General features: G+C 46.7%; 1 protein-coding gene across 2 annotated transcripts in view; it reads right to left on the bottom strand.

Moving 5' to 3' along the window:
• EXOC5 (exocyst complex component 5) overlaps positions 1-25,210 on the bottom strand; it is a 248,070-nt gene that overhangs the window by 76,111 nt on the left and 146,749 nt on the right. For both annotated transcript variants that reach the window (XM_069638074.1, XM_069638076.1), the window contains exon 14: positions 16,930-17,050. In XM_069638074.1, the coding sequence (XP_069494175.1) occupies positions 16,930-17,050 (121 nt within the window). The remainder of the gene's footprint in view (positions 1-16,929; positions 17,051-25,210) is intronic.

A 25,210-nucleotide genomic window follows, 5' to 3' on the forward strand; every position in this document is an offset into this window, starting at 1 on the left:
GGGAAAGTTCCACGAACTTTCACCGCGAGAGAAGCGTTCTCTCAATCGGGTTGGCACAGTACCTTAATATGAAGAAAAAGATGCAGCTGAAGACGTTTGTTCCTGGGAGTTCCAGCAGATCTCACTGTTCCTGAGCCTCATTCGTGGGGACAAGAGGGAGGACGTCAGGGGACTCCTGCACTGCACGGGATCGTCGGAAAACGCGGACAAAATGGAGTCACTTCAGTTCCATTAGCTGTTTTTCAAGCACACAAGCTGGTGTCCTTCCCCCTGGTTAATCCTAACCAGCAGCGAGAATGGTATCCAGGTGGCCTAGGAGTTGATTGGTCCCACCAACTCAAAGGAAGAAGTCGTGCTTGGAGGGACTTCTCCGTCGAAAGGAGCTTTGGCGATTCTGACCTGCACCAGGGCTTCACCGGGCAAACCAATGGTCCAGGAGTTGCAGCAGCCATCCTCTTCCAGCTCGTCTTCGGTTCTTTCGTTCCAGTGGTCGACTCTGCTTTCCAGTCCAAGAGACTAGCCTTTTAAACAGTTTTCTCCCATTCATTTCATCTTAGCTGCCACTCACCCAGCATGGTGGCTGTCCTTGCCGGATAGTCAGCCAGCCAATCATGCCAGAGTGCATTTGGGTCTCCTAGGAGACTAAGCACAGGGAGTTTCAGGCACCGCCCTCACTCCCTGCCCACCCCAGACACTCAGACGCCAGAGGCAGGTCTTCAGTCCTGAAGCCCGACAAAGGCATGGAAACAAAGGGACCAAACCTGGTTTGGCGTGCAGAGAAACACTAGAAGGACCTTTTCCAAAAAGAAATGGCGAAAAAAGAAGACCAGGACCTGTTTAAACAAAGGTGCTTAAGGCGCCATCTTAAAAAGCATGGCTCCCACGATTTTTAGCTACCGGTGTTCGCGGTCGGGAAAATCATGGTAGTTTGTTCTAAAACCACTGCCACCAGCCATTTCGATAGAAAAGGGTAGCCGTTGACTGCTATATGAGTTTCTAGACACAGGGTATACTAGGTAACCCCTCCAACAATCTATTGTAAGATAGTGTGGGCTGGTTCTAGGAATTTAAAAAGACTAGTAAAGTCAATGAAACCTTACATTCTCTGGGAAACAGTAGTTTATCCCAGAGAAGGTATTTAAACCTTTGGGAAGTCTAAAAAGACATCCCTGTGTCACTGCACTGAGGGTGCTGTGTAACACACATGAAAAGATGCCTATGGAGTTATCTCAAAACTCCATAATCAAAGAACACAAGAGTAACACACACATCAAAATACATGAGAGTGGGGAAAAAAGGCTCACACTCTTTCCAGGTAAAGAAATCAAGTCCTCAAAATCCAGCAAGGTTGCTGGGGGTCTCCAAGGTGAAGGGAATTAGCACATTTATGAGACCTAACACTTTGCCACCACTTTTGGGGGTGAGTCGATCAAATTGAAGAATGCCATATTGAGGAGGAAGCAATTGAATACTATCGGGTCCAGAGTTGATGTTGCACCAAGTCTCTGTAATACAAAGAACATCAGCATTAGATCATGACACAAAAAATGTCATTGCGGTGGACCACTGCGGACCTTCTACAGATAAGGAGACATTTCAGACGAGAAGGAAGTGCAATGTTGTCCCTCATAATAGCCGACAGACACTGAGTAGAAGCCGGGTGGCCAGTTCAGATTAGGTGGAGCAAGGGTTGTTAGTTATGTGAGAAAATAATGCAGCCATCATTAGTAGTAGTCCCAAGAGCCCAAGGCCCAGAATGGACCCGGACGGTTACAGACTGGCTTGCCTCAAGTGCGCCTTTGGCGCGTTGACGGCGAACCAGCTGCCCCCATCCGCTGTGCAGGCGTTTTCTCTGGCACATTTATGCCGGAGGGAAGCAGCAGGGCATTAGCAGAATGCCGTTAATGGTAAAAGAAAGAGGACTTGCGTTATGGCGAGTAGTAAGCATAATCAAGGAGAGCCTCGGTAAGAGGGACAAATATTAAGAGGAAAGCAGGAACCCCAAGAGGGCAAGTAACTGCAATGGTCAGTAACCAGTTTATAAAACAAACACAGTAAATCTCTCAGCACTAAAATGAATTAAACAATCAGAGCGAGTGGCTTTAAAATGACAGTCCCAACAGGGGGCAGCCTCACCTCTCAACTCGAGGTTTTGTTAGCATAAGCCATATTGATTTGACATACAAGACAGACTGTTTTCTTTATTATTTGATGCTCAAGACGACTTCCATCCTAGTTATAAGGCAAAGCACAAGTTTTTTCCAAACCCCATGAAGTTAAAGATTTCACAAATTGTATCTTTTGTGTCAGAGCCATACTTGCAATACCAGGCCACCCCTACAGTAAGTACACTGGGCACAACAAACAAGCACTTACAGAGTTATATAAAAAGTATTTATTATATTTACACTAGAATCATCTTAAATACTTCAGACGTTTATACGAGATATTTTATACTAGAAGGCAACAAGTAATTTTACTGAAAAGAATTCAGCGTGATAAGTTTTACCGAAGTAAAAAATACTGAATAAATACAGAAAATGTAAAATAAATATATATAATGGTAGTGCGGTAAGGGGTTAAAATGGGTGGGCTTAAAAGGGTCAGGAAACCGGAGGGTTGGGATGGGGGGGGGACCCCCCCCAAATAAAATACAAGTTGTATTTTTTACCTCAGTAAAAGTTACTACTCTGAATTTTACTTCGGTCAAATGACAATCATACTAGAACATTTTGGATTACTTCATCATACACTTGAAAGGGCAATTTCACTTTTGCGTTTGTTCGCGGCTGCATTTGTAGCAACGCTAGATAGGGAAAAAACAATGTAATTTTATTATCAGTTATTGCGCACTCATGCCTTTTACTACGGCTTATACGGAAATAAATGTGCTCTGCAAACACATATGGTGAAGTCACTTGAAGGGAGGAAAATGATTAGTTAGTGCACATAAGCTTAGTTCAAGGTTCTAGAAACTGTTGCTTTGCCTTTTAAGTCCCGAAAATACAACAGTAGCTTAAGGCAGTTCAGAGAGGGCTTGAAGTCTTGACAATCAGCAAATAACGAAGAGTTCCTGTGGATTTCTTCCAGTGTCTAGAGTTATTTTATCAGCAAGTTAAGAACTAACAAGGGAGACCTTAAAACGGACTCGAGAAGGGGACACAAGCAGCGGCTTCGGTCAGAGGTAAGAGGGGTTTGCCCTGGAGACCTCTACATACACGAGTGACTTCTTGGAAACGGGTAAGCAATACCTTTTCCCCACAGAACCTTGGGTTAGAAGAAAATGTGTGGGATACTCTGCGAGGTTGCAGCTCTCAACCAGATCTCCGGATTCCTTGGTCTGGTGACTTAAGGCAGGACAATTGACGGGATATCTCAGCAGCAGTCTCGAGGGAGGACTTGTGGCATGATTTTCAGCAACTTCTTGGTTCACTCTGCGGTTTTGGTGCATTTTCTGCAGCACCAACAAAGGGGACAGATCGCCCAGTCAATCTTCTTTGGTTCCTGCAGTCCCACACTCTGGTGAGGGGGCCTGGGCGAGTTGGATCGGATCTGTGGAGTGCCCTTACGGGTTCAGCAAATATTTGTATGGATTCAGCCTTTCCATGACGATGCACTTGAAATGGGCAGCATGTTTCCTGGTATTGGGGTTCCGCAGCTCTGGAAGCTCCTAGGACCTCGGGAAATGTCTTGTTTCAAAGTTAGTCTTTGGACTGGTTGTTCCCATCAGCCAAAGGGAAGGAATCGTCCTCTTCTGAGCTTCTCTGTCACATAGAAAATGGGGTCAGGACAGCAGTGGTTGCAAAGGGTCTGCAGGCGTCTCTGGTCATCATCTTCGGTTACTTCTGTTTCCAGTGGTCGACTTGCTTTTCACTCCAGAAACCCCACCTTTTATACAGTTCCAGCACACACTCCTCTGCAATCTCTCAGCATTTTACAGAAATGGGCATTTCGCTGTCCACTTAGGACAGCCAGAGCCCCTGCGGGAGCTGGACCTATTCAGGTACTCTGGCAGACAAACGTCAGGGGGGGTGGAAAACTCCTCCCCTATTCCTGCCTGCCCAGACACTGGAGCCTAGGCTATGGACATAACCTACGTTATACAAAAATACACAATCGTTGATAGAACACATCCACTGCCACCAGCCAAAACTAGGTGAGTGGCTATGTGACTAAAAAGTCACAGGAGCAGAGAGAAGGGGGATACTGGTATCCGTTTGGCACGCCACTGAAGGTGGTGTGTGCCAATCTCTCAGTCTATAGAGTTTTGGGAGAGATACTAAGTATTTCTCTATCCTTAAGAACTGTAGTTACTGGAGGATACAGAAAAAAAATCAAAGAAGGACCCGAAGGGTCCCCAACATCACTGCCCATAAGGAGCTGTGTGCTGCAGTAGTAAAAACACAGATGCCTTTAAGAGCAATGGAGCAGACAGACTCCATATTACAGGTAGAACACAAAGAAATGAGTTCCATAAGACAGAGCCCATAAGAAGGAATGAGAGGAAAAAGGCTCCACTCATTCAGGATTGAAAGAAAAAGGTCCAGAAGTCTGGCAAAAAGTGCTTGGGCGGTCTCACTAGGAGAGGGGATGAAGCAAAAAAATGATAAATCTTCCAAACAGGAGTTGACAAGGAAAGCCAGAGAAGCAACTTTAAAGGATCTCCCAACAGAGACTAAGGGGAAACCTAGAGTCTCTAAAGGAAAGAAGGGCCCCCACCCCAAACATTCCACAAGGAAGAAGTTTCCTGTTGAAAACCTGGAAGTCACCCCAGTGACCCCACCGCCAGCTGAGTTGGTGCCAAAAGAATCCCCCGAAGAACCCTCTTCTGATGAGTCAGAGGAGAAGGAGATTCAACCCAGTCTAGATGATCTGGATCCTAGAGACCATCCTGAGCTGCAGACTTTGCTTGCAGAAGGTGAACCATCTAGGGGAGACTTCAGTAGGGGACAAAGGGAGGTTCCCTCTCTAGAAGGTCTGCGTCAGCAGGCAGATTCCCAGAGTAAAGGGCAAGACCCTGGGAAGCATAGGGAATACTGGGAAGCTGGATTTATCTACAGTGAGCCTATGGAGTCTATTCTAGGCGACCACAGGAGACTGGTGGCACCACAGGAGCTAAGACCCAAAGTCCTACAGTTAGCACATGAAGTCCCCCTGGCTGGTCACTTAAACTCTAAGAGAACCAAGGAGAGGATCTTATTGTACTTTTACTGGCCCAAGATGGGTGCAGAAATTTACAACACTGTATGAGTTGTCACACTTGCCAGTTATCTAGTAAGAGCGGAACCAAGAAGGTAGCACCCTTGGTGCCTCTCCCAGTAGTGCGAGTTCCTTTTGAGAGGGCAGTGATTGACATTGTTGGCCCCCAAGACCCTCCAACATCTTCAGGCAACCAATTTATATTGGTTGTCGTGGACCATGCCACCATTTACCCTGAAGCCATTCCAATGCGAACTATTACTGCTCAGGCAGTGGCGATGGTCCTACTTGGTATTTTTACCAGAGTAGGATTTCCTAAGAAGGTTGTATCCGACAGGCGGTCACATTTTATGTCACACTGCATGCAGGCCATGTGGAAAGCCTTTGGGGTCACCTACAAGTACTCAACTGCCTACCACCCTCAGACAAACGGTTTGGTTGAGAGGTTTAATAGAACACTGAAGAGCATGATTGGAGCTTTGAAAGAACCACTTGGGAGAAAGTGGGACCTTCTTCTGCCATGTATTCTATTTGCCTACAGAGAAGTTCCTCAAGCTGGAATGGGCTTTTGCCCCTTTGAGTTACTTTATGGTCATCCAGTCAGATGCCCTTTGGCCATGATCTAGGAGGGTCTGGAGAGTACTCCTTCCCTCAAGCCAGTAAGGATTACTGACTATGTGCTTGGCCTCAGACAGTGGATGGCACTCCTGATGATGAAGGCTACCGAAAATGCGAAAGCTGGTCAAGCTCTGGTTAAGCAAAGGCAGGCCTGAAGGCAAATATAGTGGAGTTTACTCCAGAGTAACAAGTTCTCATCATGGTCCCAGTAAGACAGTCTTCTTACAGAACAAATGGTTAGGACCCCTTCAAAGTTGTAGGAAAACTTGGAGAGGTCAATTATTTGGTTGTGACTTGGGCAGCCCCAAGTTGCCCCGTATCCCCCCACCCCCGGGGTCTTTCATGCCAACCATTTGAAGGCTTATGTTTCCAGAGCAGAGACAGGAGTTTTGCTCTTAGCATCTGATCAGGAAGAAGAGAAGAGTGAGCCTCTTCCAGATATTCTAAGGGGATACCCTTCAGATGGGTCGTAGAAGGAGTAAAACGCTCTAATCTGACAATACAGCAACAGGAGGAGTGCAAAGCTTTGTTAACACACTTTGCCCCTTGTTCTCACTAACACCAGGTTTGACCCTTTGGGGCCAGCATGACATTGACACTGGTGATAGTGCACCTGTTAAAAGCAGGGGCTACAGGATGTCAGAATGTGGGGAACCACATAAAAGAAGGTCAATAAGCTGGTTGACCTTGAAGTGATTGAACATTACACAAGTCCATGGGCTAGCCCAGTTGCGTTAGTACCAAAGGCAGGAACTAAATACCTTAGATTTTGTGTGTACTATAGGGCATTAAATGCAGTTACCAAGACGGATAATCATCCCTTGCCAAGGACAGATGAACTGGTGCATAAACTGGGCTCAGCAGAATTCTTCAGTACTTTTGACCTGACAAGTGGCTATTGGCAGATTGCCATGACTGACCAGTCCAAGGAGAAGATAGCATTCTTAACTCCAGAAGGCTTGTACCAATTTAAGGTCATACCCGTTGGTTTAAAGAATGCACCTGCCACATTCCAGAGAATCGTTAACCATGTTCTGAACGGGTTAGAGAACTTCTGCATGGCATACTTGGATGACATAGCAGTGTTCAGCCCTACCTGGGTAGAATATCTGGACCACCTGGGACATGTGTTGCAGGCCCTTCAACAGGCCAATCCGACCATCAAAGCAAATAAATGCCAAGTTGGTCAGAGTAAAGTGCTTATGAGGTAGGAGGAGAGGAGATCAAGCCCTTACTGTGCAATGTACAGGCTGTACAAGACTGGGCCACTCCCCTACTCAAATTCAACTAAGAGACTTCCTGGGACTTGCTGGTTATTACAGGTACTTCATTGAGAACTATGGGGCCACCAATGCTTCTCCTCTGAATACCATATGCTCTCCCAAGTCCCCTAAAAAGGTCAAGTGGAATGAGGACTGAAAAGGCCTTCCAAGGGCTGAAAGATGCACTCTGTAAGGCTCCAGTGCCGAGAGCTCCAGATTACATTCAGGCCTTCCTGGTCCGAACGGATGCTTCCAACACAGGGATAGGAGCAGTCTTGAGCCAATTTGATAGCAAAGGCAGGGATTACCCCCTCTGCTTGTTATGCTCATTCCCTTCAACCTTAGAGACCCCCACCCCCCAAACCCTCAACTCCTTTGCTGGACTTGAGGACTTTTCATTTCTACCCTGGAGTTAGTGAGACCTTTTTCCCACACGCACGTATATTGATCTGATTTGAACTCTGTGTTTCTTTTGACTTTGGAGTCTGATAAACTCCATTAGGCATCATCTTTGCATTGCGACACACAGCACCTTCAGTGCAGTAGCACAGGGAAGTCTCTTAGATTTCCCCAAGGTTTAAATACCTTCTCTTGGTGAAAGTACAGTTTCCAAGAGCAGTGAAGTGAAATTGACTTTACTTACATTTTGTAACTTTCTAGACCCAGCACACACTATTTTACAATAGGGTGCTGGTGGGGTTACTTAGTATCCCCTTTGTCTAGTTTCTCATGCAACATTTTTATGTTACCCTTTCTACAATTAATGGCTGGTGGCAGTGGTTTACTTTTTCCAACCATTGCGTGTTTTTACCACGGGTTGCAACTGCAGCCGCAGTAAAGCATCTATGGGTGCCCATTTTGTCAAAATGACCCGGTCTTCTTTTTTCAACATTTCTTGTTGGAAAGGGCCTTCTTGAGATTTACTATGCTCGTCAAACCAGGGTTGGCCCCTTTGTTAGTTTGGCTTCTGGCAGGATTCACTGGTGAAGCCCGCCTCTGGCTCCAGCATGTCTGGCAGGGTCAGGAAATGAGGGAGGTGCCCGAAACTCCCTGTGCTTAATCCCCTTGGTTACAGGAATGCATGCACCCAAAGGTGATTGCTGGCTGGCTGTCCTCGGAGGACAGCCACCCTGCTGTGTGATTTACAGCTAGGCTGCGAATGAATGGGAGAAACCTGCATAAAAGGCAAGGCTTTTTGCCAGGAGGGCAGTGTTGACTACTGGACGAAGGAATCCGAAGAAGAGCTTGGAAGAGACGCTTGCTGCAACTCCTGTACCGTTGGTTTGCCCGGTGAAGCCCTGCTGCATTGCTAAAGCTCTGAATTTGCCTCCACTAGAGAAGCCCTGCAACGGACGACTTCTCCCCTTGGACTGGTGCGACCAATCAACCCCAAAGTGAACTGGTCTGGACATCGTCTCAAAGTTGCCTGCATTTACCTTGCTGCTGCAGGAACCGATTGTCAGAGAGAGGAACACCAGATCTAGTGCATCGCTTTTAAGTCGGACCTGAGCTCCAGGAAGATCTTCCGGACTCCCATGAAGCAGGACTGGCCAAGCCTGACCCCAGACAAGAGGAAAGTGCATTAAGGTATCCGAGAACCGCAGTGGTGCTGTTTGGAAGACCCGCGAGGAGCTGAAACCGCAAAGTGCCGCTGATCTGAAGTTTGACAATTCCTGCCGCCGACCTTCCATTCGTAGTGCAGGAGTCCCCAAACGGCCTCCCTCTTGTCCCCACGACTGAAGCCCAGGAACACAGGATCTGCAGACCTACACAGGAACAGAAGCCAGCTGGAAGCAGTTTTCTTCTAACCAAAGGTACTGTAAAACTAAGAGGACTTACCTCTTGTTGTGTAGCCTTGCTAGATCTTGAAACTTGTCTTGGTTTCATTTGCAGAGTTGCTTGCAGCTTTGCCCCTCACAAGCCTCCCAGCTTGTGGCTCTACAGTGATTTCTTTTTATACAAAAACCTCCAAAACATTGTGCAAGACTTTTTTTAACCTACCTGCAAGAAGCGTTTCAGCTCATCTACACTTTTGCTCAACTAACATTAGCTGTCCTGGCTCCCTGAAATACTCTTCTCGTCTCTGGCTTTGTGCTTTGCCTTTCCCCCAGAAAAGGGTTAATTTACTTTGCATTGTAGGGTTCAAAAAAGTACTTGCCTGCTTAAGAATATTTGTTAACCATTGTTTTATTCTCTCATCTTCTCCTTATTGAACATAACCTCAGTATTGCTCTAAATGTACCAGTGATATATTAATGTCCACAGGGTCTTAGTTATTTAAGTCACCTCAGGGTGTAGGAAGAATCTGTGTGCCACCCCAAATGGGTATTTACTGTTTTAAAGGAAGAGTGTAATTTTGAAGTGTATTTTTTGTTACTTCTATATTGCTCCCTTCTAAAGAAGGCTTATTCAACTGACTGATAAATTAATAATTGTTTAAAGGAATGGTTCGCCCAAAATTTTTGATTTCAAAAATAGATGGGCAATATTAAAAAAAAAAAAAAAAAAAAATCGGCAATTTTTTTTTCTCCAAGTCCCTATGTAAAATATTGAGCAAATCAAGCTCAAAGAAAGCACATGGGGGCATCCATTTTGTGAAATGGATGCCCGCCGCTGTGCTCGCTTTGGCTTTTGCGGCACTAATGAAGGAAAAGCCAGCCAGCTGTAGTAAACAAAAGCTACCACTGGGTGGCTTTTCCTTCATTGGTGCTGTACGCGAGGACGGGGACCAGAGACTACAGGCAGAAAAGCTGCAGCTGCATCTCGGTAAGTGCTATTTTTTTAATACAAATAAACACTAGCTGCGTTTTTTTTTCTAAGTTTTCCGGGCTGGAGGAACCCGGAAAACTTAGAAATAAAACCGCAGCTTTAAAAACGCTGTATTTATGTTTGCGGTAGCTTTTGAAGCGACCGCAAACATAAATACAACGTTATTGTGTTTGAAAACGCTGTGGTTTTTCTTTCTAAGTTTCTCAGGCTCCTCCGGCTCAGAGGAGCCTGAGAAACTCTGAAAGAAAAACCGCAGCATTTTCAAACGCAACCACGTTGTGTTTCTGCCTGCTGTGGCTATCACTTTGGGTCTCCGGTGCTCCCCCACGAGAGCACCGGAGACCCAAAGTGAAAGCCAAGGCAGGCAGAAACACAACACGGTTGTGTTTACATGCCGCTGTGTTTCTGCCTACAGCTGATTTCCCATTTGGGGCTCTCGGGCTCCCCACGGGGGGCCCCGAGAGCCCCAAATGGGAAATGCTGCAGTGTTTCTGCCTAAATCTGCTTTCCCATTTGGGGCTGTAGGGCTCCCCGTGGGGAGCCCTAGAGCCCCAAATGGGAAAGCAGATTTAGGCAGAAACACTACGCGGTTGTTGAAAACGCTGCGGTTTTTCTTTCTATGTTTCTCAGGCTCAGAGGAGCCTGAGAAACTTGGAAAGAAAAACCGCAGCGTTTTCAAACACAATAACTTTGTATTTATGTTTGCGGTCGCTTCAAAAGTGACAGCAAACATAAATACAATGTTTTTAAAGCTGCGGTTTTATTTCTAAGTTTTCCAGGCTCCTCCAGATGGAAAACTTAGAAAAAAACCACAGCTAGTGCTTATTTTTAAAAATAAATAAATAGCACTTACCGAGATGCAGCTGCAGCTTTTCTGCCTGTAGTCTCCGGTCCGCGTCCTCCGAGTCCCGGCACCAATGAAGGAAAAGCCACCCAGTGGTAGCTTTTGTTTACTACAGCTGGCTGGCTTTTCCTTCATTAGTGCCGCAAAAGCAAAAGCCAGCACAGGCGGGCATCCATTTCACAAAATGGATGCACCCATGTGCTTGCTTTTGCAAATTTTGAGCTTGAATTGCTCAAAATTTTACATAGGGACTTAAAAAAAATGCCAATCGTTTTTATTTAATATTGACTATCTATTTTTGAAATAAAAAATTTTGGGCGAACCATTCCTTTAATAACAAAACCTTTAGTCTAAGTGTTTATTTGGATACCTGTCACTGTGAATCTCTGTATAACAACCTTACTGCTTCCATGCACCCCTCTTGAGATAAGCCTGGCTGCTCAGTCGCTCTACCAAATTTTGTAGTACATGCTTATTCCAAAGGTTGGGTTAACTATTGTCAAGAGGTCAAGGCTGGTGCAGTCTCCCAAAGGCTACTGCATACAATCTTGCCTAACGGACGTTCGACTAGACCGCGTGCATAGGGTCGGGCCGCAGAGAACAGAACCAGCTGCCAGGCCAAGGGATATCTTGGTGGCACTCTACTATTCGACAAAGGAGAAGATTCTGCAGGAGGCAAAGAAAGCAAATCAAATAAAATACAATGGGTCAGAAACGTTCTTGTTCAAGGACCTCGACCAAATTACGCTGATTACAAGGAGGCAGATGGAACCGGTCCTCTGGTTTTTGAGGGACAAAGACATTAAATATAGATGGACATTTCCGTTCGGGGTGGTCTTGGATTGGCAGGCTAAGCAGAGACTGATTGGATCCTATGAAGAAGGAGCGAGATTGCTGGGCATCGTGGATGATGAACACAACTTGAGCGACCTCATGCAGAGGAAACAGGACAAGCCCAGGAGTTGAGACTGGTCAACGACGAAGGCCAAAAGAAGCAAGGGGGCTACCAAGCCCAGTTGAAAGGCCCGCCAACATGAATATGCTATGAAGAGACTTCCACACCTGTAAAGAGACAGTTTGGGGCAAATCCATAAAGCGGTACAACAGGGGCAATCAGCAAAGGGGAGAAGCCTGGGGAGGTGCTTGAAAATGAGAGAACAAGGAGATCCCTTGGGAGGGGGGCAGACAACTTGTAATGGGTATGGGAGTATGCGCAGCTGCGTGTTGGGGAAGGGAAAGGGCTCAATCCTTGAGGGAGCGATTTGAGAGTGGCTAGAGGCCGGTTGAGCACACCTGGCAATTGGGATGCGGGGGGAGAAGGGATGTGGGGGGTGGGGGGAATTGGGAGAGAAATGGAGAGGGGAGGCGGGGGTTCGAATAGAGTGGGTTGCGAGCATTGGCAGCAAAGTTCACACATGGGAGGATGGATAATGGTAGAGGCCTGAAGATTATTTCTAGAAGTATAAAAATGTTACACATTCCCCTGTGAAGAGGAAAGATTTCGACGGCGGGAGGGACCAGATATAGTCACCATGCAGGAGACACATGCCCAACTCTGAAACAGACAGGGTGCGAATACGAGGGTTTCAGCAGATATATCAAGCAAACGACAAGACCAAAAAGGAAGGAGTATTGATCGCCCTTAGGAACATGGACCTTTCAACAGAAGGGACGGAGAGAGACTCCCAGGGAAGGTACTTCGCACTAAACATTAAAGGCAGGGGAGAGGGATACACTAGCACCACAGTACATACCCCCAATCAAGGCCAAGACTGCTTTCTCTAGGCCTCCCTGAAGAAGCTAGAGAGGTTTGTGAAGGCCCCCACAATACTTGCTGGAGATTATAACTTGGCATGGGACCCGGGTAAAGACAGAAGCAGGACCACACTGGGGGCATAGGGCAAACCGTCAAAGGAACTGGTAGCAAAATTGGATGGGCTAGTGGACATATGGCAGGAGAGTGAGGGAGGGAGGGCAGAGGGAGGGAGGGAGGGGGATAGGGAGGGCTACACCCATTTCTCTCATGTTCATCAATCGTCATCCAGGATAGACTATGCCTGAGCATCGCAATCTTTACTCAGAAGGGTGAACCATGAATCTCTCGGACCATGTGCCCATCACATTGCAGCTTAGTAGGAAGGGGGGGAACGGGAGTGTGGAAATGGCGTTACCCTGCCTACTTATTGAAAGACAATATGTCGAGGGAAGAAATTAGGGAGAGGATTGGGGAATATTTTGGGGACAATAGAGAAGGGGATACCTCACAGCAAATAAGGTGAGATGCTTTTAAAGCCGCAATAAGGGGGAAGATCATAGCACTTAAAGCACAAAGAAACAGGGAACTACGGCTAGATGAACAAGAACTCGAGGAGAAATTGAAGCAGGTGATGACCCGTATGAAAGTTGGCGCAAGTAAACAAATTAGGAGGGAATACAGGGCAGTGAGGGAACAACTGGAGATGATCCAAGCGCGAGCTGCAGTACACTCCCTCTTATTCCTTAAACACAAGTATTATGTTAAAGCAAATAGGCAGACAGGTTGCTGGCAAGGATGCTGAAAAGGGAGGAAAACGCCAACACTATTTTGAAAATCAAATTAGAGGCAGGGGGGGATGAGCAGGGACACAGAAGATATCTCCCAGGAATTTGGGAAATTCTACGCTCATCTGTACAGCTCAGAACGAGCATCCGAGGAAGAGCAGAAAGGTTACCTGGCCAGCAAGAGGTTAACACAAATCTCTGAGCAGGAGATATTAGTACTGGACCAGGAGATAACTAGCGATGAGATGAGGAGAGCCATCTCTTCCCTACCTCTTAATAAGTCCCCAGGGCCGGATGGATTCAACACAGAATTTTACAGGGCTTTCAGAACGCTGCTCCCGTACATGGTCCCCCTTTATAATGAATTCGGAAGGACTGAGAAAATTACCCCATTTATGGAGGAGTTGAAAGTGGTTTTACTGCCCAAACAAGGTAAAGACCCTTCCTCCTGTGGATCCCATATACCAATTGCCTTGATAAATGTGGACGCTAACATTTATATGAAAGTGCTAGTGAATCGCTTGGAACATATACTTCCCCCGACTAGTTTACCTGGATCTATCCGGCTGTATTAAGGGAAGGTAAACCAGCGTCAATACCAGGAGGATAGCTCACCTCATAGATAAAAACAACAAAAAGGGCGTGCCCTCCCTTCTTGTCGCCCTGGATGCCGGAAAGGCTTTTGATTGGGTGAAATGGCAGTTCCTCTTTCGAACGATGCAGAGGATGGGATTTGGTGGGAAGTTTATAGCAAAAGTAAAGGCCAATTACCAGAACCCTTCGATACGCTTGACAATCAATGGCCAGCTGTCAACCACCATTAGAGTTCAAAGAGGCACGAAGCAGGGATGCCCCTTATCGCTCTTACTGTATGCGATCACTTGGAACATTTTCTGGAAGCATTCAGGGCAAACAATGAGATATAGGGATCTTCTTCAGAGGCATAGAACATAAAATAGCCGCTTTTGCAGACGACATGTTTTTAACAATACAAGACCCGGCCAGCTCCCTCAAATCAATGGACAGCGAGCTGCATGAGTTCCGAACAGTAGCAATACTTAAAAATCAATACCCATGAATACGAAATAATGAACTTGACTACTCCCCCCGCCCCCCACCATCGAGGTCGCAATTAGGAAAGACCTTCCCTATATATCGGTGAAGTGGTGCATACAATATTTAGGGGTCCATCACACATCTATGACAACGATGTTTGAGGCTAATTACCCGTCCCTCCTAGAGAGTATTAAAAACAAAATGGTGGACTGGGGCCCACTGAATGTCACGTGGCTGTGTAGAATTAATATTCTAAAAATGGTGGTCCTTCCTCAGCTTTTGTACCACTTTACGACCCTCCGAATACAGATCCCTCGGTCCTTTCGGGCACTACGGAATTTCACAGGGAGGTTCATTTGGAAATCAAAAAAAGCCGGGGGTGGTGAGACAAGTCATGATACTGCTCAGAAAAAGGAGGGGGATGGGTCAACCGGATTTTCGCAAATACTATTTGGCGGCACAGACAAGGGTCCTCAGGGACTGGCTGAGGGACGATCAGGGGAAATTATGCAGGGCAAAGGATGAGGCGGTGATAGGTGGGAGTTTAGCAAAGGTATTGTGGAATCCAAAGGTGGATAGACCGGCAAACATGTATCAAAGCGGAATAGTGGCAGTGGATGCCTGGCACGAGTTGGTGAAAAGAGCCAGATTTACAACATTTCCATCCCAATGTACTCCAATATTTGGTCATCCATAGTGCTCACATAGGGTGGAAAGAAAGGGGTTTCGTGCATGGCTAGAGGGGGGGGTGCCACAACATTCGGGACATGTTTGATGCTACAAAAATTAAAACCTTTAACCAACGTAAACAGGACTTCGGGCTGGACGAGGGGGAAAGGTATAGATCTACCCAGATAAGGCATTGGGTAATGCAGGGCCCGGTGAGGGAAGAGGCGACCCGTGCTCTAACCCTGTTTGAAAAGTATCTAGTAACAGAAACAGGGAACGATCATATAGTGGGGGCAATATACTCAATGGATAAACAGGGAGAGGAGGTAGGGGTGAGACTATATATGGATAAATGGGAGGAGTCAACATGTCAGACAACAGAGGAAGTGGACTGGCAACAACTGTGGAGGCGTATTCCCAAATTAACTAGGTCTATTCAAACCCAGGAAATGTGGGTGAAACGGATGGTACAATGGCACTAACCCCGGCTAGGCTACACAAGAGTTACAGTTCAGTGTCGAAAATGAGCTGAGGGAACGTGGCATGGAGGGGACATGGAGCCACATATGGTGGGAATGTCCACGCATCCAGGAGTTCTGGGGAATACTTTTAGAAGCGCTAGTGGGAACCTTGGGGTCACCGGCAAGAAGAAATAAAGGTCTGATGCTGCTGGGTCTGGGGGCTCACCTAGATGACCTACCCAACTAGAGCGGAACAAAAGGTTTATGTCATACTGCTAATGGCAGGGGCGCTCACCCTGGTGCAAAGTGGAAATCAAAAGATCCTCCACAGGAACATCAATGGTGAGAAAAGTGTGGAACTGTGTAGCCTTGGAATGGGTGACCTACACCCTACAGGGGGATCATCAGGGCTTCCTCACAGACTGGTCTCTGGTGCTGGGATACCTCCAACAAGGGGCAAGAGTGGCTTGGTGCCAGAGGAGGAGACCATTGAGTTTAACGTAGAGTAGCAAAGGTAAGCACAGAGGGGCCTTCATGAGAGGACGCCACGGACAGCTGGATTTTAAAAGAACCCAGGGCAATGACAAGACTTTGCCACTCTACAATGTGCAGCTTGTACATATCGATGGCTCTGGACCAAACCCGGGGGGTGGGGGGGAGGAGGAGAGTTGGGGGGGTCATGTTTATTGTTGCATTATGCTGAAAATTTTAATAAAAATGTACTTGGTTAAAAAAAAAAGATATTAATAATCCCCAGTGTAAAAGTCTAGGGTGATACATAAATATCCCCACAGCACTGCATTGTAAGATGCTGTGTGCACTGTAAGAATCTTAACAAAACAGGTAAAAAGTTAAAAAGACAAAAAGTGAAACATCCTTTCCCATTACTGATGTCTGAAGGACTGATCAGTTTCGCAGTCACAAAATGAGCAAAAAGGACAGGGTATCGAAGCTGAAGGCTTCAATTCTCTGAAAAATGTCAGGACAGGTCAACAACAAAAGAAAAACATTTGCGGGTCCATAGAATATGGAGGGATGTGGGCTAAAAGAGAAATCTTTCCTAACATCTGTCAGCAGACCGTCGGTTGAGATATTTCAGGACGCAGTGTGCTTACAGGCAAAATTTGATTCAGTTCAGTTTCGACAGAATGATTATTTGCATGGTTGCTAAAACATTTGGGGTGTATTTAATGAGCATCATGCAGAATTAGATAATCTGGTTGGAGGGGATACTGCCAGTCTACCGAGTCTGCCCATTTTCCTCCTTCCCCATTTTTGCCTTTTGTTTGCCATTGTGTTACTATGCAAAAAGAAAAAAGGGATGGGTATTCCAAAAGATTTGCAGACAAGAGATTAGCACACACGTTAGGCTTGTTTATATTTTCTGACATACTATGTTACATGCCCTTCTTTGAAAATAAATGTATCCAAAAACAGTATCTATGCAACAAAAATAAAAAAAACACTTCCACATGATGCAAATGAAAGGTATGGAAATGCTCCGTCTTACCTTATCAATGGCATAAGGTGATCATTGAACTGCTTGTCGAAGAGATGGAAAATTGTATTGGCCTGTTGTACAACATCGAAGAAATAAAGATTTGCATTCTTTGAATCTGGAGATGGAATAGCTACAATGCAAACAAATATATAAGTGGACAGCGAGGGGAAAAGAGAAATGTATCATTTTTGTTTTCATGTTTTTGGATGATACGCATCATCTGTCAAAGCGGGTGTCATTACACCCACTTTTAAAGCCACAAAGTGACATTCAACAATAAATAACTGAAGCAAAGAAAAGAGAAGTGTGGACTAGCTTTGTAGAAATAGCACCCAGAAAACAATAAATAGAAAAGTACAAACTCAATACTGCAAGACACCAGGAGAATCAGGGTCTCCTACTTATTCTTCATTTTACCAGCCACTACTTACATGAGTAGGATACCAAAAGACCATTGTTTTGATTATAAATAACTTTTTTATTCAGCAATAATGAATATTCAGAACATCTGTGTCGCTGTTCTGTACATATATGACATGCATTACTTACCATAATAGCATTTCTGATGATTGTATCTGCTTAGATTCACATGCTGTGCATATAGTCTGACACCTAGTGGTAACCGCAGAGTATTGCATCTAGTCTTTCGAGGATCGAAAGGGGACGTCGGCATAGGCGGGTCTGTAACAATATCACTAACGTGACGTGTAGTGTACCTGGAATTCCTCACGCGTTGAGGTCCCTCCGATTGCATTTTTTCTGCCGTGAGGGAGCCTTACGACTATCATGAGTGAGTACAGAAAAGAGAGAAGTAGTAAGATATCTATGTTCCTTCCATCCGAGCGGGGAGGAAGGGTGGGCACATGTGAATCTAAGCAGATACAATCATCAGAAATGCTCTTATGGTGAGTAATGCATGTCTTCTGATGCTTGTTAATCTGCTTAGATTAACATGTTGTGCATACACTAGCGAGCAGTACCAAGAGTTGGAGGTGGGTTGTGAGAAGAAACAGCAGTGAAAAGATGTCTTAGTACTGCTTGTCCCACCTGAGAATCAGACCTAGCGTGAGTGTCTAGGCAATAGTGTTTTGTAAAGGCGTGTACAGAACTCCAGGTTGCCGCTTTGCAAATGGACTTGAAGGGAACATTTGCAATGAATGCTATGGAAGCCTCCGTGCCAGAGTAGAGTGTGCTCTAGGCTTGAAGGGCAGTTCTCTCTTGGTAAGAGTGTAGCAGAGTGTGATACAGTTGACAATCCATTTAGAGATGGTTGATTTAGAGACAGGGTCCCCCTGTCTACCAGCTGCCACTGAAACGAAAAACTGGTTTGTTTTCCTTAGTGGTTTAGTTCTTTCCAGATAGTGCATGACTGCCCTGCGCACATCTAGTGTGTGTAAGCTTCTTTCCGCCACGTTGGTAGGGTTCTGGAAAAATGTAGGAAGTTCTATAGACTGGTTCACACGGAACTTTAAAATGAATTTAGGGGCAAACCTTGGGTGAGTGCGCAGAACTACCTTATCTCTGAATTGTGACAAAAGGGTCTAGGATTGAAAGGGCCTGTAGTTCACCAACTATTAGTATGGAAGTGACTGCCACTAGGAAAGCTGTCTTGTACGGGAGTGCTTTTAGGCTCGCCTTGTGCATAGGTTCAAAGGGAGACCCCATAAGTCTGGTTAACACCACATTTAGGTCCCATCCAGGAGCCGGGTTGGAAATGGGAGGATACATTCTCTTAACCCCTTCCATAAAAGCTTTAATTACTGGGATCTTCCACCATGACACTTTCTGCTGAGTAGCGGGGACAAGAGGGAGGACTTCTGGGGACTCCTGCACTGCAATGGGATGGTCACCACTCGCAACTGGCAAACGTCAAACAAGTGTAAGCTGAAAGTGCAGCTAAGTGAACCATCAGGAAATTGGATACAAGATCTGATTCAAGCAGGTGAGTCAGGTATAACACAATATGTGTAGGGGAACATTCAATGTGATTGATTTTCTTGGTATTACACCAAATGACGAAGCGTTTCCTTTTTTGTAGGAGTAGCAATGTCTAGTGTTGGTTTTCTTGCTTCTTTGAGTATATCCATGCATCTATGAGGAAGCTGAAGATGTATTTCAGGAGCCAGGCCGCTAACTTGAGAGTTTGCGGGCATGGATGGAGCGTCTCCCCCCTGTCCTGAGACAACATGCTGTAAGGGCAAGGCAGCTTCATTGGGGGAAAGAGATACATTTCCATCAGATGGGAGAACCAGGGTTGGAGTGCCCATAATGGGGCCACCAAAATCATGGTAACTGGTTCCTGGTGCATCTTGTGCGCAATCTTTTTGAGTAGGCGAGTTGGTTGAAAAGCGTAAACCAATCTCCCTGGCCATGTTATCCAGAGACTGTTCCCCTTGGATTGGTTCTGAGGGTACCTGGAGGCTTAATATGGGCATTATGAGTTCTCCAACGTTGCAAACAAGTCGATCTCTGGGAAACCCCATTCTACGAAAACGTTGGAGACGATGTCTTTGTGTAGTCGTCATTCGTACTCTAAGGGCAGTGGGAAGTCTTGGCTGAGCACGGCTGCCAGAAGATTGTGTTCCCCTGGAAGGTGTTGAGACGATAGAAACATCTTGTGTTTGAGAGCCCACGTCCAGTGTTCTGAGATAGTTTGGAAAGCCATGGAGAATGAGTGCCCCCCCTGCTTGTTCGGGGAGTAGCTGGCTGTGGTGCTTTCTGTGAGGATCAGTGTTAGGCAAGATTGTATGCAGTACCCTTTGGGTGCACTACAACAACCCTGACCTCCTGGCAACAGGAACCCACCCTTTGGTATAAGAGATTCACAGTGACAAGTATTCTAATAAACTCTTACACACACGGTTTCTTGATGACAATTAATTTATTTACCAGTCAGTTAGAGTAAGCCTTCTTCAGAAGGGAGCAATATAAAACACCACACACATATATTTCAAAACACACATTCTTAAGTTTCTAAATCAGTAAGTATCCTTTTGGGATGGCCCATAGACACAACCTAAACCCTCAGGTGACTTCAATAGCTAGGGTGCTGGGGACATTAATGTGTCACTGTTGCATTTAGAAGAACCTAGGAATTAGAATAAAGGGAAAAGATTATTAGAACATACAAGAGATCACAAATATTACCAACCAGGCAAATACTTTTGGATCCCCAACAAGAGGTATTCAGTGGAACAGGCTAAGCAAAGGTCGATGGGCAAAAATCTATATGAGCTGAAGCACTTCTTTGCAGAGAAGTTAAAAAAAGTATTTGCACAATGTTTGCAGAAGTCTGGAGAAAAAGAAGAATCAATGTAGGGCCACAAGCTGTTAGACTTGTGAGAAGTAGAAGATGCAAGCAACTATACTGCAAGCAGTAAGTTATCTCAGACTTTACAATACCTTTGGATTGAAGAAAAAGTGCAGCAGATGACTTCTGTTCCTGTGCAGCTCTGCAGATCTCACTGTGCCTGGGCCTTAGTCGCGGGGACAAGAGGGAGGACTTCTGGGGACTCCTGCACTGCAATGGGATGGTCACCACTCGCAACTGGCAAATGTCAAACAAGTGGCACTTCGGTGTTTCAGCTCCTCGCGACGACCGCAAATAGAAACACTGCGGTTCCTGGCTGTCGAGATGGGCTTTCCTTGCTTCTGGGGTCCCACACTTTGTTGGGGGGGGGGCTCAGTCCTGCTTCCTGGGAGTTTGGAGGATCTTCCTGGAGCTCTTGGCCAGCTTAAAAGCAACGCACACAAACTGGTGTTCCTCTCCCTGGCTATTCGGTCTCCAGGAGCAACTCTGTGGAAATTTAACCAGCTCCGAGAGGATGTCCAGGTGGCTTACTTTTGGAGTGGATTGGTCCCACCAACTCAAAGGGAGAAGTCGTCCTTGCAGGAGCTTCTCTGTCGATACGAAAGTGGAGTTTGAGCACAGCAGCAGGGCTTCACCGGGCAAATAAATGGTCCAGGAGTTGCAGCAGGTGTCTTCTTCAAGTTCTCTTCAGTTCCTTCGTCCAGTGGTCGAGTCTGCCTTCCAACCCAAAAAGCCTCGCCTTTTATGCAGCTTGCTCCCATCCATTCCAGCCTAGCTGTCAGTCACCCAGCAGGGTCAGCCAGCCGGACCAATCACCACAGAGTACATTTGGGTCTCCAAGGAGACTAAGCACAGGGTGTTTCGGGCACCTCCCTCACTTCCTGCCCCAGCCAGACACCCTAGTGCCAGAGGCAGGTTTCACTCGTGAACCCTGACAAAGACAAGACGAGCAAAGGTTTGGCGTGCAGAATAAATCTCAAGAAGGACCTTTTCCCCAAAGAAATGGTGAAAAATGAAGACCAGGGTCATTTTGACAAAAATGGCACTCATGGTTGATAAAAATGGCACCCATGGGTTCTTTACGGTGGCTGCGAACGCAGCCCGCCGTAAAATCCAATAATGGTAGTAAAAAGTAAACCACTGCCACCAGCCGTTCCTCAAGGAAAGGGTAACAGACAGGTTACATGAGAAGCTAGACAAAGGGGATACTAAGTAACCCCACCAGCACCCTATTGTAAGATAGTGTGGGCTGGCTCTAGAAAGTTACAAGATGTAAGTAAAGTCAATTTCACTTCACTGCTCTTGGAAACGGTACTTTCACCAAGAGAAGGTATTTAAACCTTTGGGAAATCTGAAAGACTTCCCTGTGTCACTGCACTGAAGGTGCCGTGTGACACAATGTAAAAGATGATGCCTATGGAGTTTCAGACTCCACAACCAGAAGAAACACAGTGTACAAAATCACATTAAAATACATGAGACGGTGGGAAAAAGTGTCTCACTCTCTCCAGGTTAAAGAAATCAAGTCCTCAAAATCCAGCAAAGTTGCTGGGGTTCTCTAAGGTAGAGGCAATTGGCACATTTTTGAGAATTCTCCCTAACAACCAGTACTGTCTTTCCCTGTAGCTGCGTCTGAAAGGCTTTCAGTGCTTTGAACAGGTTTATGTGGTTGGAAGCTACCGCTGGGGGCCAAATCCCATGCGCCATCTGTTGAAGAAGGTGAGCCCCCCACCCGGTAAGGATTGGTCTGCTGTGAGAGTGGCTTTTACTGCCGGGGTGGTAAAAAGGTTTTCCCCTTCAAGAGATTTTCCTCAGAGAGAGAACGAGGGCTACCGAGATAATCACCAGATCGTCCCATAGTCCGCTGGACTGACACCATTGGCTGTTTAGCCACTCTTGCATGGCGCGCATGTGCATATGTGCGTGAGGAACCAAGTAAATGCAGGACGCCATCAAACCTAACAGTCGCATGGCCTTGCGTACCGTCACCTCGTGACCGGCTACATACTGAGGGATCTGAAACAGTATGTTTTGAAGCGTCTCGTTGGAGGGGAAGACGAGACTGTCTTCTGTCCAAATAAGAGCCCCTAGAAACTGCTCGACTTAGCTGGGGGTCGAGGCTGGATTTCTTCTCGTTTATGGAGAAGCCCAGACTGAATAAAAGGTTGCCAGTCCTTTGAGGATTTGCTAGGCATGTTTCGTAGTAGTCCCCTGTTATGAGCCAGTCGTTGAGATGAGGATAAACTGGGATTGATTGCCCACACAGGTGAGCCGCTGCCACTGCCAATAACTTTGAATATACCCTTTGGGCTGAGGCAATGCCAAAGGGAAGTACTTTGAACGGATTGTGCCTGGCCTCTATCATGAATCTTAGGTACTTTCTGTGTACCGGTAACATTGAAATATGAAAGTATGCATCTTTCATGTCCAATGTTACCATGTAATCCCCTTCATGAGAAGAGGAATTACTTCTTGCAGCATCACCATACAAAAAGTTTGGGGGTTTGACAAACTAGTTCGCTGGGCGCAAGTCTAGAACAGGGCACATGGTTAGATCTTTTTTGGGTACAAGGAAGTACAATGAATAAATACCCTTCCTTACCTGTAGAACGGGGACGTCTTCGATAGCGCCCTTTTCCTGCAGGATCTTGTCCTCTTGTAGCAGGATCTTGAGGCGTTATGGTGTCAGGCGCCTGGATTTTGGAGGGCTGTACCGAGGTGGCCGGCTGAACTCGATACAGTACCCGTGGGCGACTGTCTTGAGCACCCACTGGTCTGATCTCCTCACATGCATGCAGGAATGATGCAAGTGTCTGCCGACCGGGGAGGTATGGGAGGGGACCCGGACTCTAGAGTCCTTTTTGACCAGAGGCCGGGGAGCCTCTTGGGGTGGCATTACAACCCCTTCCCTCCCCCCCCCCCGACGTTGTCCTCTGGGAGGGTAAGTACAGGGGGTGTCAGAATCCTGTCCCGAAGACCAATCATCTCCTGAGCCATATTGATTATGTGGGGAACGTTGATAGGATTACCCGCAAAAGGAGCGGCGCAAACTTCCCCCCTCTTCGTTGAAAAGGTCTTGGAGTAATCTGGTTCAAAAATTCGAGGGTCTCATGTTACTTCTTGGCAGTCTCTAGCGCCTTGTCCACCGCCTTTCCAAACAGGTTGGAATCTACCACAGGTTTGTTAATAAGCGACGCTCAAGTCTCGGGTTTCAACCTGGAGTTCCTCAACCAGGCATGGCGCTTTAAAAGGGTACCTTTTGCTAGGGTACCACCAGCTGTTTCAGCAGCATCCAAGGTATTCTTGAGGATGTTGTGATTGACTGGTTTTCCCTCCGACACGATAGATAGTAGGCGGGAGCGCACTGGTTCTGCGACCTCCTGCAGACACTCCTGCAGACACTCCTGCAGTAGGTTCCACTGGACATCTGGATAACTGGCCAAGAGCGTGGCATTATTGGCTATACGCGCGGAGTAAGCCGCATCAGTGGCGATTCGATTTCCCAAACCATATAACTTTTTACACTCTGGTGGCGACTCGCCTGTAGACAAGGAGACCCCTGCCTTTTTTCTCATAGTTGTGACCAGCAGAGAATCTAGTGTGGCATGAACCCTTATATATAGGGGATCGGTTGGGGAGGGTCGAAAAAGATTCTCCACCCTGGGATTAACAGCCCTGGTTTGAGAGTGTCAATAAAGAGGGGGCGATACGCCTCTTGATGGAATTGAGAAGGGGAATTAACTTGGCTAGCCAGAGGCATCTCTTTTAAAATGTCCTCCACAAAATCTGAGTCTATCACAGCCTCCTGTGCGGCTATTTGGAAGTGCTCAGCCGCCTTCCTAAGAATGGCGTTAAACACTATTTGGTCGTCCATAGAAGAGGCCTGACGCAGAGGCAGAAACTATCGAGAGTCGAAGCAAACGGCATCCGGGTCCAGAATAGGTGATAGCCAGGGAGGGTTCTCACCAACAGGTTGGTCATCTCATCTCCCCAATCCGTGGTGTGATCATGAGGATCATTGAAAAGATCATCCCCCTGTGCATAAGGGTCAAGAGGCACCTCTTCAGGGTCTGATAGGTCAAAGACCTCCTCATGGAGAGGGTCTGAGGTCCTCTGGTATTTAGTTATTGTGGGTACATCATAAGGGATCTCCTCACAAGGCCTTTTTGGGGAGAACCTCTCTGAAAAATCTACAAATTTTTCTAGCCTGTTCATAAAACCCTCACATTTTTCCCTAGTCCATTTAGATGATCAAAAGGTGTCTAAAGGGGGGGGGGGGTCCTCTTGAGGATCCTGTAGCCTAGAACAATAGAGATTTTTCACTGAGAGTCTTGGACAAAGGCTGGGGTAACTCTGCAGAAAACCTGAAAGTCTCCTTGGACATATTTTTGGGCCTGTCCCGCGCTTCAGGGCGTCCCGATATGTCTTTCGACGTATTTTTTTTTTTACCAGCCGCCGAGACAATCTTCGCAAGGCTTTCACTGATGCTCAGTGTTACGGGAAGGTTTTTAGGCTGGGAGGACGGCTGTGTCGAAACTTTCGGCATGACCAGAGCTTTAAGCGTCGGCGTGCTCTTGGGAGGCACGTCAACGGCGTTGAGGGATTTGGTGCTGGCACCCTTAGTTACAGAGTGCCAGACGCATGCTGCTGACGCAATTGCGGGGAGGGCTGCCGATACTGCGAATCAGCAGGTGTCATCGAGGAACCCGACGCACTCGTTGGCGCCTTGGACCCTTTCGAATGATAGGGCACGACGGTGCCGTGAGTAGTGTGTTTAGTCCCATGTGATGTGGGTGCGTCCTCATCGCGGGGGTGTAACCTTCCTATAGCAGGACTTGCATCGTGCCTATCGGGGACAAGAACGGACGCCTTGGAGCGAGTCTACTCCGTTGTCAGGTCAATGTCGACTGTGTCGGAGCCATGGTCGTCGTTATGGGCCTCATCACTTTCGGCGGCTGGTGCAGCGCTACTCTCGGCCTG

This window comes from Ambystoma mexicanum, chromosome 14 (assembly GCF_040938575.1).
Source record: "Ambystoma mexicanum isolate Mex_15411 chromosome 14, UKY_AmexF1_1, whole genome shotgun sequence".
NCBI classification, from domain to species: Eukaryota; Metazoa; Chordata; class Amphibia; order Caudata; family Ambystomatidae; genus Ambystoma; species Ambystoma mexicanum.